This window comes from Nansenia antarctica (genome assembly GCF_963989245.1).
Source record: "Nansenia antarctica genome assembly, chromosome: 1".
Lineage (NCBI taxonomy): Eukaryota > Metazoa > Chordata > Actinopteri > Argentiniformes > Microstomatidae > Nansenia > Nansenia antarctica.
Window position 1 is genome coordinate 67,791,408 of NC_137674.1, and position 13,365 is coordinate 67,804,772.

The window sequence follows — 13,365 nt, forward strand, 5'->3', positions numbered from 1 at the left end:
ACAAAGTACAATCAATGATCCATAACCCACTCAGAGTAATAATGCCTCTCTCAATAAAGCATACACCAAGTGCAATTGATTCTGAAACATTTTCGCAATGACAAATGCAAATACTATCTTGAGCCAGGTGAAAGAGATGGAAAAGGTTGTTATTATTTAATTGAAAAGACGATGTGATGCATCCCTGAAATGTAACATAAAAACAAATGAGATAACAGGTCAGTCAACATGGCTTGTCACACACTAATAAAAATATACCGAGCACTGTTGTTCAAAATAATAGAAATCTCAAGACCAATCATTATTCAATTCTGTAGCATTATCACACGACATGAACAATGGATAACAATCGCATATACCTTTTATCATTTTTATTAATAAAATGTCTAAGAACATAGTAAAATAAGTTATACATCTGACCTTCAATTTACATAGCTTCCCATCACAGCTCATTATGACGCAACAGCTTTGGAGAGAGTGGTAGACACGGTACTTTTGAAATGCTCACAGTCCAAAGACTTGTTATAAGCCCCCCCATCCCTACCTCCCTTTATCCTAAATCATTTCCACAGGAAATCATGACATGAGATTTAAAAAAATAAATAAAAATCCCCTTTTAAAAATCACTGCTGTTTTTTTTAATTTATTTTTTTAAACCTAAAATAAAAAGAGAAACCTCAGGCATACAATAGAAATGTTATTGCACAAAAGACTGTCTGGCAGTGGCAGGCCTCACTACTTCTCTTCAAGACAGTTAAATATACATTTTCAGACACAGATTGTAAGACAGATTTTTTTTCTGATGCTTTAATAATAAACACAAATGTTTAAGAAACTTTTTTGTTTGCATAATATTTTTTTCTTTTTTTTTAAAATAAAAAGAATAAAAAGAAAGTCCAGAATCATCGTTGAGTCGTAGCCGGGTCGTAAACGGGTGTGCGGAGGGAGGGAGGGAGGGAAGGGTGGGGTGGGGTGGGGGTGGGGGTTCAAGTTCAAGTCCTCTGATGTTGTTGGGGGGGGGGTCTAAGGCTCGGTCATGCCTGAGCTCGCTGAGTCCTGGGGGGGGACTGCTGCCTGTTGGGGGGGGGTGTAGTCCTGCCCCTGGCCAGCGCTGGGGTGGGGGGGGCCCAGAGAAGAGTCATGGGGGGGGAGCTGCTGGCTGTACTGGGGAGGCATCTGGACTCCGGCGGGCAGGTGCTGAGGCGGGAAGGAGGAGTGGTCACGTGGTCCGTGGAAGCGCATGTCCGGATGGAAGGGCGGGCGCGGTCCCATTGGTCGGCCCTCTCTCACAGGTCCAGTGGGGCCACGGACCACTGGCCAAGGGAGGACGATGGGAGAGGGTGAATAATGACAAGTTATACTATATCGTCTAGCTAAGAGTTCTACTCCCCCCCCCCCGTACTGTTTCTCCTGTGTCTAAAAAAACAAATAATACTAAATCATAATAATAATAATAATCTTTCTTTCTTTCTTTCTTTTATCACGACGACTGCCAATGGCCCCTGGCCTGAGCGAGATTACTCTTCCTGCTACGCCTGGCGGATTGATGATTCACTTTAGTCAAATGTATCGATTGTAAGTCATTTTGGAATAAGGCGTCTGCTAAAATGCCAAAAATGCCAAAATGTAAAATGACAAGGGCAGTACGACATTATCAACATAACTATAAGCAACACTGCTAACCACAACATGAACACTATTCAGGTCTACGGTTAGGGTTAGGACACTGGTATGATGACAGACATCATCACCTACCGTACTGCGGGGGCACCGGTCCAAAGTGGTGTGGAGGAGGGGGGCCGAGGTGCGGTGGCAGAGGCCGGAACCGCTGGTCGAACATTGCTGCGTGTCCGTTGGGTGGCGGCAGGCCAAACCGCTCCACGTTCGGCATGGCTGGGTGTCCGTTGGGGGGTGGAGGGTGGTGGGGCCCAGCCAGGTGTGCAGGGGGGCGGTAGAGGAGCCCCGGGGCGGTGGGGGGGTGACTGAGGGGGCCGTGGGGCCCGGGGGGGCCTTGGGAGTCTCTGATCGGAGACACCAGGAATGATCCAGGGCCCTGAGGTCTAGAAGTCTAAAATAAAAATTAAATAAAAACGACAACCAAAAAACCCCATTAAAACAGAGCCATAGAGTTATTTGCAATTTGTTTGTCATGCTCTTGCTGATAAGAGCCCTTTCGCTTGAATCGAATACAAGTTTTTGTATATTTAGTCATGCGCTGATGAGAAAAAAACCTCAACCAAACTGATATCCAGTAACAGAAAGTAAGGAGAGGTTGTCCCACAAGGCTCAACGATGTGACAAACAACCACACACCACCATTCTGAAATCAGGAACATTTCCTCAAAGCATTAACCTCTAACACACACACACACACACACATGCAGCTTTTTGGAGAGAGAGGGAACACACGATTTGGATTCAATTCACACACACAAATGTGCCACCGTTTCATTCAGTGCAGCGAGGAGGACAGGTGAGATTGCACACACACATCAGTATCCAGCCAGCTATGTTAACCCCTATAGGTCGACCCCTGTGAAGCTCTACTGCCTGCCGTTTCAAGCTCTGATCAAGGGGCAGGTTGGGCAGACGGTGGGGTAAGAATGCGTCTACACACCCATACAGGTAACACCCCGGGGGCTGGGCACCACAGGCCTGACCCCCCCCCCCAACCTCTATACTCACGGCCTCGGGGCTCTCAGTGGAGGCCACGGCCTCGGCCTCAGCCTCTTTCTCTAACTGTTTCAGAGCAAGAACACATACACAGGACATCAGGACAGGAACCATGTGACTTCAGAGATGGAGGGAGAGAGATGACATTCACAGAAAGTGTTTACAAAAACATCTCGTCAGATAAGATTTTTTTTTCCCCCACAGACTTACCGAGCCGTCCATATTGCTTGGAGAAGATGTCCGTGGGGCGAGCATGTCTGAAGAGAGAACACAACAGACATGATAAGGACATTCTGGATATAAAGCAGGGAACAGCAGCACCCCTAACACTAGAACAGCCGTCTTTACAATGGGAAACTGCTACTTACACACAACGACCACTAGTTGGCCGCCTTGTAAATTAGCCAGCTTTATACTGGCTTATCCTGGTGTGATTTTGTGAAAATGTAAGGATATCTGGTAGAATACACATATCTAGGAAAAGTCATGAAAGGAGGGTCCTGAAATTTGATTAAGTGCAAAGATATAACATTCTTTTTTACTCACAGGGTTAAATGACCCCACCCATGGCTGTTCTAGTGTTAAATGACCCCACCCATGGCTGTTCTAGTGTTAAATGACAGACAAGTGGTGCATGCATGCATGCGTACCAGGTCGGCCAGGCACTGGGTGTTTGTGGTCAGAGTAACGGCCATGAGGGTCAGATGGGGGTCGCGGTCCTGGAGGAGCAAAGAAAACACATAAAAATGTACTTCCAGGGGTCAAATATGAACATAATCATCTGCAGTCACCTAACCCCTCAGTTTGGCTCCAGTTTGATGAAGCACCTGACACTTAGCCACTACGGTTCATGTTACTGGTTCATTCCAGTCTAATTATAGCCCCGTTGGCTGTGTGAGGTAAATGTGAGACCATGGTAGATACTACCACCTTCGCAACTGCTTTAACATTATTTTTTTTAATAATAATAATACAATCCATCCTCAAGTAAGACACTTGCCACCAATAAAGACTTGGTGATAGACCATTCCATTAAAGCAACAGTAGAACACAATGGTTTAACAATGGAGAGTAACAGTCAGAGCTGTTCGAGCATGGACTATTCTAACCAGCTGCACCTAGCCTAACAAACTGAACACACCGCTCAAAACCACTTAAAGCAGAGTACTGAGAGAGGAGCAGAGTACTGAGAGAGGAGCTATCTTGCTAGAGGGGTTAGTCCAACTGTGACAGCAACAAGAACCTCTGAGACAGAACATAAGGGATCTTCTGTACACGCAAAGGCAGCTCACACAGATGGATAGTCGGTGGAGGACAAGAAAACAGGGTAAAAAACATTAGGGTTGATTAAAACCAGGAGTGGAGCAGGGGGTGAGGTTGAGGAGGAACAAGGAGCAGGGAGGGTGAAAGGTCAATCCTAGGGAGAGAAATGAAAAATAATGAAAAACACCAGAGGATGAGAGAGGGGAAGAAAAGGTAAGAGTGGATGGATCTGGGATGGGGAGGGTTGAGGACAGGGCTGGGACAGGACGGTACCGCTCGACACCCGTTAGCTGCAGCAATGCTGTCCAGAGACTCACCGAAGGGGTCGTTCCTTCGCCCTACTGGCGCAGAGGGGGGGCGTCCAGGACCCTCGATCATAGGAGGGGGGGAGGGAGCCCCTCCACTCACTGGGGAGGGCCCGTACGAATCACCTGTTTGAACCAAACCATTTTTTGTTTTAACAGACCAGCAGCATCACAGCCAAACACAGCTTTCACAGTGTCTCCACATTGGACCAGCTCAGAGGGGTTCAAAGACGTCAGCGAAACCAGTCCAGACATGTTGTCGCATGGCACAGGATCAGCCAATCAGGTGTCCACAAACGCAATTTCAAGGAACTCACAAGGACAACATGAATAGGAATGACAAAACAGCGGATGATATCCGACTAAAACGACTAACCTCTCTCTCTCTCTCAAAGAATACATATGTACCATTCATTCATTTACCCTCTAATAGAGTTTAGAGACACAGCCACAGCTCCAATCTCTAATTGGGAGAAAGTGATTGTGGGCAGGAGAGGAGGGGTGCTTACCTCGCCTGAGAGGCATGGAATGGCCCGGGGTGGGCTTGAAGAGAGGCCTGCGGAGGTCGTTCAGCTTGGCGTTGACTTCAGCCAGTCTGGAATGAAAACAGAACAGCATTACATTCAACCAGTCCAAGTGTAGAGGAGGTTACCTTATTTTTCAGCTGTTGGAGATCAAAACATCAAGGTGTGAGTCAGCTGGGAGGTAACGCATTAGGATAGCTTCATTTTCATTTGAAACTCACTTCTCACGGAGGTTGGACGACTCTCTCTTCTCTTCCAGCAGAGTTCGCTCGGCGGCACGTGCGATGACCTGAAGACAAGGGAGCGATTCACATCAGTTCCTGGGAGGGACTATATACACTGAATAAATACAGAGCTAAATACAGACATTTATCTATTCAAAAGCGATACATACCCAATTGTCGTGCGCTTTCTGCTCCTGCTCTGTGATCTGAAAACAGAAATCAGACAAAGAATATGGTCACTGCATGGAACAATCTGAAATCAGACAAAGAATATGGTCACTGCAAGGAGCAATTCATCCTTACAACCGAGCTAAGGACAACAAGATAAGAACGTAGCGCAGGAGGTTTTCTACTGAGTGATGTTGCGCTGTAAGGCTGCTCACCTGGGACCTGAAGGAACGCTCCGTCTGCTTGAGCTCATCGTCGATCTCTCTGATTCGCTGCCTGCAGATCTTCACCTCCTCCTCGGCCTGCAGAGCTTTCCCGTCCACCTCGGAGAGCTTGGTCTCCTTGTTGCGCCGCTCAAACTCCTCCTTGGTCAACTTCCTGTGAGGCAGAGACAGACAGACACATTTTGAGGAAGTGGAGACATATTTTGTATGCCTCGGTAGTACCACGGAAAATAACTTCCACATGAGCATGTATGAGCTGCCATGGCAAGGCAAGGCAAGTTTACAACAGGGGCAATTCAAAGTGTTTTACATAGAGGATTAAAAAAAATACAGAAAAAGAAGGATAGGATAGGCTTGGCTTGCACTTACTGCTGTAAGGCGTTCTCCTTTTGTTGGTACATTTCTGTCATGATTTCGTTCTTCTGCTGGAGGGTCCTGAATTGGTTTTCCATATGGCTTTTTTCACTTTTCAGTGTTGTGATGTCATGTTCAAGTGCCTGGTATTGCTCTGCAGCAGCAAAATAAAAGGGCTGAGTTTAGCGAGAGACAAGTAGCAGATCAAATACTGTCTCATGAGACTAGGGTTGCAAAATATGAATGAATGAATGGTCTTTATTGTCATTGCTATAGTACAGGTACCAAACAACAACATTTGGGAGGGGTGGCTCCCCTGGTGCTAGGAAAGAAAAACAAACAAAAAAAACAAGAAGGGAAAGGAGCTGGTTTACATAAATAGAGGCTATGTACACTATCCACTATACTATACTGTACAGGTAAGACAACTAGGGTTGTCATATTGCACATAGTGTTATTGCACATTCATTTAAAGTGTCGCAGTTTGCAGGCTTGAAATGTACACATTTGTGCCTCAGCACTACACCTGATTTTTTCAATCCAGCAGCTGCCATCAATCCGTCCAGACTGTCCAGGGCCCAGAAACCTAGGTCTTTGCTGTGTTCAGGGCCTGGATGGCCCTGGGGTAGAAGCTGAGCTTCAGTCTGTTTGTCCTTGCGGCCATGGTCCTGTACCGCCTTTTCGAGGGCAGCCGGGCAAAGTGTTCGTACCCAGGGTGGGTTGGGTCCCTGGAGATCTTGGAGGCCTTCCTGAGACAGCGTGTGTTGTACAGCTCTTCCAGAGAGGGGAGGGGGGCGCCGGTGATCTTCTGGGCTGTTCTCACGACTCTCTGTAGCGCATTTCTCTCCGCGGTTGTGCAGCTGGAGAACCAGTTGCAGATGCCGTGGGTGAGGATGCTCTCCACTACGCCGCGGTAGAAGGCCACCATTATCTCCTGCTTGTTGTGTTCCTTCCTGAGGAATCTCAGGAAGTAGAGCCGCTGTTGTGCCTTCTTGATGGTGGCTGCTGTGTTGTTCTTCCAGGACAGGTCATCCTGTATGTGCACCCCCAGGAATCGGAGGGTTGAGACTCTCTCCACGCTCTCTCCGTCGATGAGCAGGGGCTGGATCTCAGATTTTTTCCTCCTGAAGTCCACAATGATTTCCTGGGTCTTTGACTTGTTCAGCAGCAGGTTGTTAACCTTGCACAGCTTGCTCAGCTGCTCTACCTCATCCCTGTACGCCGCCTCGTCCCCCCCCGAGATGCAGCCCACCACGGTGGTGTCGTCTGCAAACTTTACGATGGAGTTGCTGGGGTGGACGGGGGTGAAGTCGTAGGTGTAGAGGTTGTAGAGGATGGGGCTTAGCACGCAGCCCTGGGGGGACCCAGTGCTGAGTCTGAGGGCTGTGGAGGTGTGGGAGCCCACCCGCACCCTCTACCCATTACGTTTGGGAAGCTTTCCACATGGAAACTTATCTGGAAATTATCAGAAATATTTCCCAAACTTACGGGAATTTTGCAACCCTAGATGGGACATACGCAGACTGTCTGACGTACCTTCCAGTGTTTTCCGTGCCTTCTCTTCATTCAGCAGTTTCCCCATGAATCGGTCCCTCTCCTCCTCCACAACCGACAGTGTGGTCTGAACCTGTGGATGTTTGAGATGCTTAACTTCAATGCAAGAGCAGAACACCATGTGAGTTTGTGAGCATCAGTATTTCTAGCTCAGGGACGCAGAAGGGTGGATTCTTTCAACAATCTTACCCGAGAGACGTCCATCATTTGCTTTATCCGGTTCATTATGGCAGTTGTCTTATCTGAAACATACCAAACACATTTCCCAAAACCTTTAGGCAACTGAGCTCGATATGAGAGAAGATTGGGTTCGGCAGATGTAGACACCTGCATCTGTACATCGGGCTATGATATCGCATTCAAATTATGAATTCATGTGGCCTAGGGGTGGTCTAGTGGTCCAGTGGTCTAGCACCGCTGTCTACAGTGCACACATATGCCCATGGCGGCATGGGTTAGAATCCAGCCCATGCCCTGCTGACATGCCCTCTCTCCCTTCTTCTCCTTACTTTCCTGTCTGTCTTCTCTAACTCTATCCAATAATCCCACATCTCCTTCCAATAGTATGAAAAATATGAGTGGGACTTTTTTTATTCTGAATTCATCAGTGTGTGGGACAATGCAGCCAATCGCAGCATGTCTCCAGGTGACTCACCATTAGCGGCTTCCCCATTGGCCACAACTTTGGTTTCACCTTTCTGCAGGTCGTCACAGGCCTCCAAGTCTGCCAAGAGATCAGATAAGACCTGCCAGGGAACGAGAGATGATTACCAATGATTCAACAGCCTTCTAACTCCTAGTATCCATCATCATGTCTGATTCAACAGCCTTCTAACTCCTAGTATCCATCATCATGTCCAAATCAAATTCACGACTCACCTCGATGTTATGAGCCTTCTGAGCGACGGAGTCCTCCAGGTCTTTCTGGGACTTCTGGTAGACTTTGATCTGCTCACTCAGCTCCCTGTGTCTGTCCTCCCAGGCCTTGGCAGCGATCTGCAGCTTTAAAGACGAGACCAAGCTGTTAACACTAGAACAGCCGTGCCCATTTCATCTACTCTTAGCGCCGCCTCTGGGGTCAAATGACCATAGTCTTTAGAATGGAAAGCTGCTACTTACACATAATGACCACTAGTTTAAATTAGCCTGCCTCCTATACAGAAAAACTGCAAAATAGCTTTATACTAGTTTATACTGATATGATTTTGAAAATGTAAGGATACTGGGTGGTAGAACGCACCCATGCGTTCCTTTTTTCTAGGAAAAGTCATGAAAGGAGGGTACTGAAATTTGAATCGAGTGCAAAGATATATATATTAAAAAAGTATTACTCACAGGGTCAAATGACCCCACCCATGGCTGTTCTAGTGTTAAGCTACTGTGGAGACCCCCGAGCCACTTGGTCCTCCATTACACATCTAAACAAGCCTCTGTGGTCGGCTGTTGAATAATGAGACGTCCAGCCGGTGTCACGGGGTTCAATCAGGGATCTCCCCAGTTCATGTTTGTACTCACTGAACTCTTTTCTTCTCTCAGTGAAGCGTAGTCCTTCTCCAGACTTTGGTGCTGGGCGGTGCGGGCGTCCTCGCGAAGCTTGGCCTCGTCCATGAGAACAGTAGTCTACAGTATCAAGAATGAGGATCAGTATTTACGGGATGGTGGAATATTCATGCACTCTTAACTGTGTGACAGAGCATACACTTGTGGTAAGTGGACGGCTACGAGACACACACACACACCTTCGCAAGACCTTCCTGAGTCTTCTTCCTACTGCGCTTTAACTTCTCGATGGTTTTCTCCATCTCTGAAATCTAGAAGTAAAGTTATGATGATGAGCTCATGACAAAGCTCACAAGACAAGAAAAAGAGAAAAAGACAAGAGTAAGAATTCCAAATGAGTAAAAACAAAAAAAACTCACTGAGTCTTTCTGTTTCTGGCTCTTTGACCTTTCTTCATCCAAGACTGTCGAGAGGGTGTTCTTTTCCTGGGCCATCTGCTCGTGACGTGCCTCCACCTCATTCACCAGATTCTAACAGAGAAACCAGGGAAAGGCAGAGCCAACATAAACATTAGTGGAAGAAAACATACATAGACATGATCGATTTTTCACCTAGAAAAGTTATAAACACACCTATCTACTGGTAACACTAATCGAAAGACTAAGGCTATGGGATAGGAATGCTCAAATGATCCAGGCAGGGCTCACCTCCAATTGTTGGATCCTTTGCAGTGCGGAGGTAGCTGTTTCCTGTGATCGAATTTGTTTTTCTTGGAGTTCTTCACCCTATGGGAAACCAGGATGAAAATGAAGGAATAATAAAATAAAAAAAACATAACATGACTCATGACATTCATGACTAGCTGTTATTGTGATGTCTGGTTTTAAAAAGGCCTCTGTAACTCACCCTCGTCTCCAGCTCTGCGATCTTTGCGAATACCATAGACTTTTCTTGGTTAATCGCCTCTACTTTTTCTGCCATTTGTTTTTCGGTCACTAATGAAGAAAAAATACAATAACACAATCAGCCATGGCTCACCAAAGAAAACGAAGGGAAAGATATTAGCTGATATTGATGTATTATTCATTACTCTCCACATAATGCCACAGTAAGGTAGTAGAAACACACTTACAAAGATACTCCCTTCTTTTGACCTGTATGAAAGAATAAAAAAAAAAAAAGAAGGGTGATGAGAATGAAAAGATTCCAATGAAGGTGATTTACATAGGCAGTCAGAAACAGGGGCAGATCCCTTTAACCAGAACATCATAACATAACTTGTGGCAGGAGGAGGGTGATGTGAGTAGGACCCAGGTGCTTACCGTCAGAATACTCCTCCAGAAGAAGACGAGGAAGGTGAGGACTCCCAGGGCGGCGGTGGTCACCACCGGCTCCCAGGGCACCCCGTAGAAGTCTGGAGCGGGCTTCCATTCCTCTGGCAGGTGGGATACCATCTGGACACACACAGAGACACAGAAACAGACATATGGTCAAAATGATAATGGGTGATTGGACCTTTTCAGCCGCAGCCCCGTCCCTCTGGAACGCCGTCCCCAACCACATCAGACAGGCATTTAAACAGGCCCTCAAAACCACCTCTTCAAGCTTGCCTTCACCAGTTAACCCTCTCCCCCTCCCCTTTCCATGTGTCCCCAGCACTACCTTAATTATACTTTCTTTTATTACTACTCAATCTTTTCAGTTAAGCATATTTGAGTGTCTAGAAAAGCACTATATAAGTCTAATGAATTATTATTATAATAATAATAATAATTATTATTATTATTAAAATGGGGCGGCTGTGACTCAATAGGTAGAGTTGGCGCATAATGATCACAAGGTCGGCGGTTCAATCCCCGGCTGGCCACATGTCGAGGTGTCCTTCCTAGGGCAAGACTCTGAACCCCTAATTGCTCCCAATGAGCGGGCCGGTGCCTTGCATGGAAGATTGCCGCCATTGGTGTGTGAATGGGTGTTTGAGAGGCCATTGTAAAGCGCTTTGGAATAAAGCTCTATATAATATAATGTCTAATAATAATAATAATATAAATATAAGTCCAACCATTTACCATTTAAAATACTTCAGCACTCATCTCAAATAGGAAACACGTACCGAGGGACGATCATTTGGGCAGCAAGCTGATTAAGTATAGAGGAATATCGTCACCTTCTTAAAATAATGGCTTACGTCATATTTTCAAATAAGTTTAGCAAAAAACTGAGCCAAATCTAGAATGATATTTAGGCAAAAACATAATTTTCCTCAAAAGTGACTTACGCCATTATTTTTAAGAAGGTGACGATATGTAATGTATTCATTAAACATCTCACTAAATTGTGTGGCATTGATGCATTCTCCAAAATGACAGTCCCACTGAAAAAAATACCAATTAGCCTACCCAGTTTTGGTCAAAACCAATGAAGAGTTAATGTCTTAATCACATGAAACAAACCAGTGGTGGCACTGGAGCAGTGTCCAACTGTAAATAAACCTTTGCACTGTGGTAAACAGGAGAGAAAAACAGCTTTCAATGCAATTACAGTATTGAGGCCATCCATGGCTGACAGCACAACATTACAGCTCAGCTTTCACTGTCTAACAGAGTGTAAAAAGAGGGATTAGATCAAACACACTTCATGAGACACTATATTGTAGGACTGGATTTAGAGACCGTCAGCTTTATGTGGATTTAGATTGCAAAATGTGCCCTTTGAACCTTGTAAGGGGGGCAATGAACAAACAAACGATTGCTTAACTCACACCACTGAACATGAGCTGCATGACGGGTGACTTTGTAGCCTCTTTAAGGCTTGCACCCTTTTTTGTGTGACTGTAAACCGACTTTGTAACTATGTTGCTAAAAGACATTGTTAAAGCGCATATTCATCGTCCCTGTCCCAAGACATTGGAGTGGTCTAGCTACAGAAAGAAGGATTCACCAGTCTGGTAAGTGATTGAGTTTTACCAGGAGAAAAGCCACCTACATACTCACTACCACCGGCTTAGCTACCAGGCTTATTTACCCACGACTGAGGTTAACTAAACCAACAGTGTTGTTGAAGCTGTCAGTGACAGCAACCCAGAGCAGCTGTTGACATTGCAACACATCTAGCGAGCTAGCTAGTTACTTACATGTTGAACTTCTGTTCGGAATAGGAGGTATAGGGCAGATATATCATGTATCTGATCATAGTCCGTCACCAGGGGTGAAGAGGTGGCTGTCTCTCCCGAGTCCATGTCAGTCTGACAGCTGTTAGCGCAACTAACGTTACTGGAATAGAACCTGTCGTTAACAACCTGATCAACGTAGCTAAACTAGATTACTTGAACGGGATTTCCTCCATGTTAGCTGTCGCGAACGGCACAGAACAACAGAGAGCCGGTGTGTTCCACCAGACAGGCAACAACACAGGTGCTAGCTAGCTGCTATGAATACGATAGGCCCTGGCTGGTGCTACTCGCCTGCTACCTGCTAACCTGCTACCTGTCAGCGTGGACTTTGAATGCGATATCACAACCAATGCTCTCCACCGCCACTGCACAACAAGAGAACCCTGTTAAACCCGACTCAATAAGCAGCACTAGCCTGCTAACCGGCTGCAGTGCCTCTGGACTTCAGCCCTCACTCGTATAACACGTCAACAACAAGGGGGAGGAACTGTCTGCATAACCTTTGTCGTCACACGGAGTGCGACACCACAACCTACGTCGTCACACGGAGTGCGACACCATAACCGCCATCGTCACAGCGAGTGCGACACCATAACAAACTTCAGTGGCCACATAGGCAAGGTATCAAATTCAACAAACCCATCTGAAACCATTTCACTTTCAACTAAAAGTTATTGCCATTAAATACATTTACAATTGTGAGGCATTTCATAACTCAAATGTAAAATGAAATGTAACTTACCATAACAGTATATTCTCCACAAAAGTCATGAATCAGGACAACTAAACTACCAAGAGACAGTAGTACAATTTGGAGTGTTGAACCACTCTCTTCATGGTCAGAAAAATCTGAAACAGCTGGTGACTCCAAAGATCCTGTAGATTAAAAATGAACATTTAAAAATTAAAATGACTTGCTGTCCACACAGTTAAGGCCTGTGTCTCACCAAATGTGATTTCAAAAGATGTGGAAGATGTTTAACACTTACTTGAGGACGGGTGCTCCATCTCGACACCCATGTCCAAGGGATTTTCCAGAATAGTTTGCGGACCCCTCTGGATTTCTTCTGGGTCTTTAAAGCTTGGCTGATTGTCTTTGTTTCTGTTGAAGTGACCGCCATCCTCCTCAATGCCCATATCTGGTCCCTTGTGCCCTGCATCAAGCTCCTCTTCAGACGCCTTTGTTTCTTCTTCCTTCTCTGGCGCAGTGAGGTCATCAATGTCGGTATCCTCCACAGAATGAGGGAGTGTCTGGTCTTCCTCCATAACATCAGGCAACTCATCTTTTGAAAGATTTAGAGAGGTGTATTAAATGTATTTTTAATTCAACACAATTTAGCTGACAATGGTATGGTTTACCACACTAAATCTGCAAATTAACAATGTATGACACATTTAACAATA

General features: G+C 45.8%; 2 protein-coding genes across 2 annotated transcripts in view; one reads left to right on the forward strand and one right to left on the reverse strand.

Moving 5' to 3' along the window:
- mia3 (MIA SH3 domain ER export factor 3) overlaps positions 1-13,365 on the reverse strand; it is a gene marked incomplete at its 5' end in the record, with an annotated part of 18,870 nt that continues 5,505 nt past the window's right edge. The window contains 25 exons of the mRNA XM_080525299.1: positions 1-1,313; positions 1,756-2,053; positions 2,686-2,739; positions 2,884-2,930; positions 3,324-3,392; positions 4,254-4,367; positions 4,751-4,836; positions 4,987-5,054; positions 5,160-5,195; positions 5,373-5,535; positions 5,751-5,889; positions 7,272-7,362; positions 7,479-7,531; positions 7,945-8,035; positions 8,169-8,291; positions 8,805-8,909; positions 9,029-9,100; positions 9,209-9,319; positions 9,497-9,574; positions 9,696-9,784; positions 9,922-9,943; positions 10,112-10,243; positions 11,923-12,105; positions 12,704-12,837; positions 12,951-13,244. Of these exons, the coding sequence (XP_080381425.1) occupies positions 1,024-1,313; positions 1,756-2,053; positions 2,686-2,739; positions 2,884-2,930; positions 3,324-3,392; positions 4,254-4,367; positions 4,751-4,836; positions 4,987-5,054; positions 5,160-5,195; positions 5,373-5,535; positions 5,751-5,889; positions 7,272-7,362; positions 7,479-7,531; positions 7,945-8,035; positions 8,169-8,291; positions 8,805-8,909; positions 9,029-9,100; positions 9,209-9,319; positions 9,497-9,574; positions 9,696-9,784; positions 9,922-9,943; positions 10,112-10,243; positions 11,923-12,105; positions 12,704-12,837; positions 12,951-13,244 (2,942 nt within the window). The 3' untranslated portion in view covers positions 1-1,023. The remainder of the gene's footprint in view (positions 1,314-1,755; positions 2,054-2,685; positions 2,740-2,883; positions 2,931-3,323; positions 3,393-4,253; positions 4,368-4,750; positions 4,837-4,986; positions 5,055-5,159; positions 5,196-5,372; positions 5,536-5,750; positions 5,890-7,271; positions 7,363-7,478; positions 7,532-7,944; positions 8,036-8,168; positions 8,292-8,804; positions 8,910-9,028; positions 9,101-9,208; positions 9,320-9,496; positions 9,575-9,695; positions 9,785-9,921; positions 9,944-10,111; positions 10,244-11,922; positions 12,106-12,703; positions 12,838-12,950; positions 13,245-13,365) is intronic.
- taf1a (TATA box binding protein (TBP)-associated factor, RNA polymerase I, A) overlaps positions 11,608-13,365 on the forward strand; it is a 19,082-nt gene continuing 17,324 nt past the window's right edge. The window contains exon 1 of the mRNA XM_080547246.1: positions 11,608-11,736. The gene's annotated coding sequence lies outside the window, so the exon portion shown is untranslated. The remainder of the gene's footprint in view (positions 11,737-13,365) is intronic.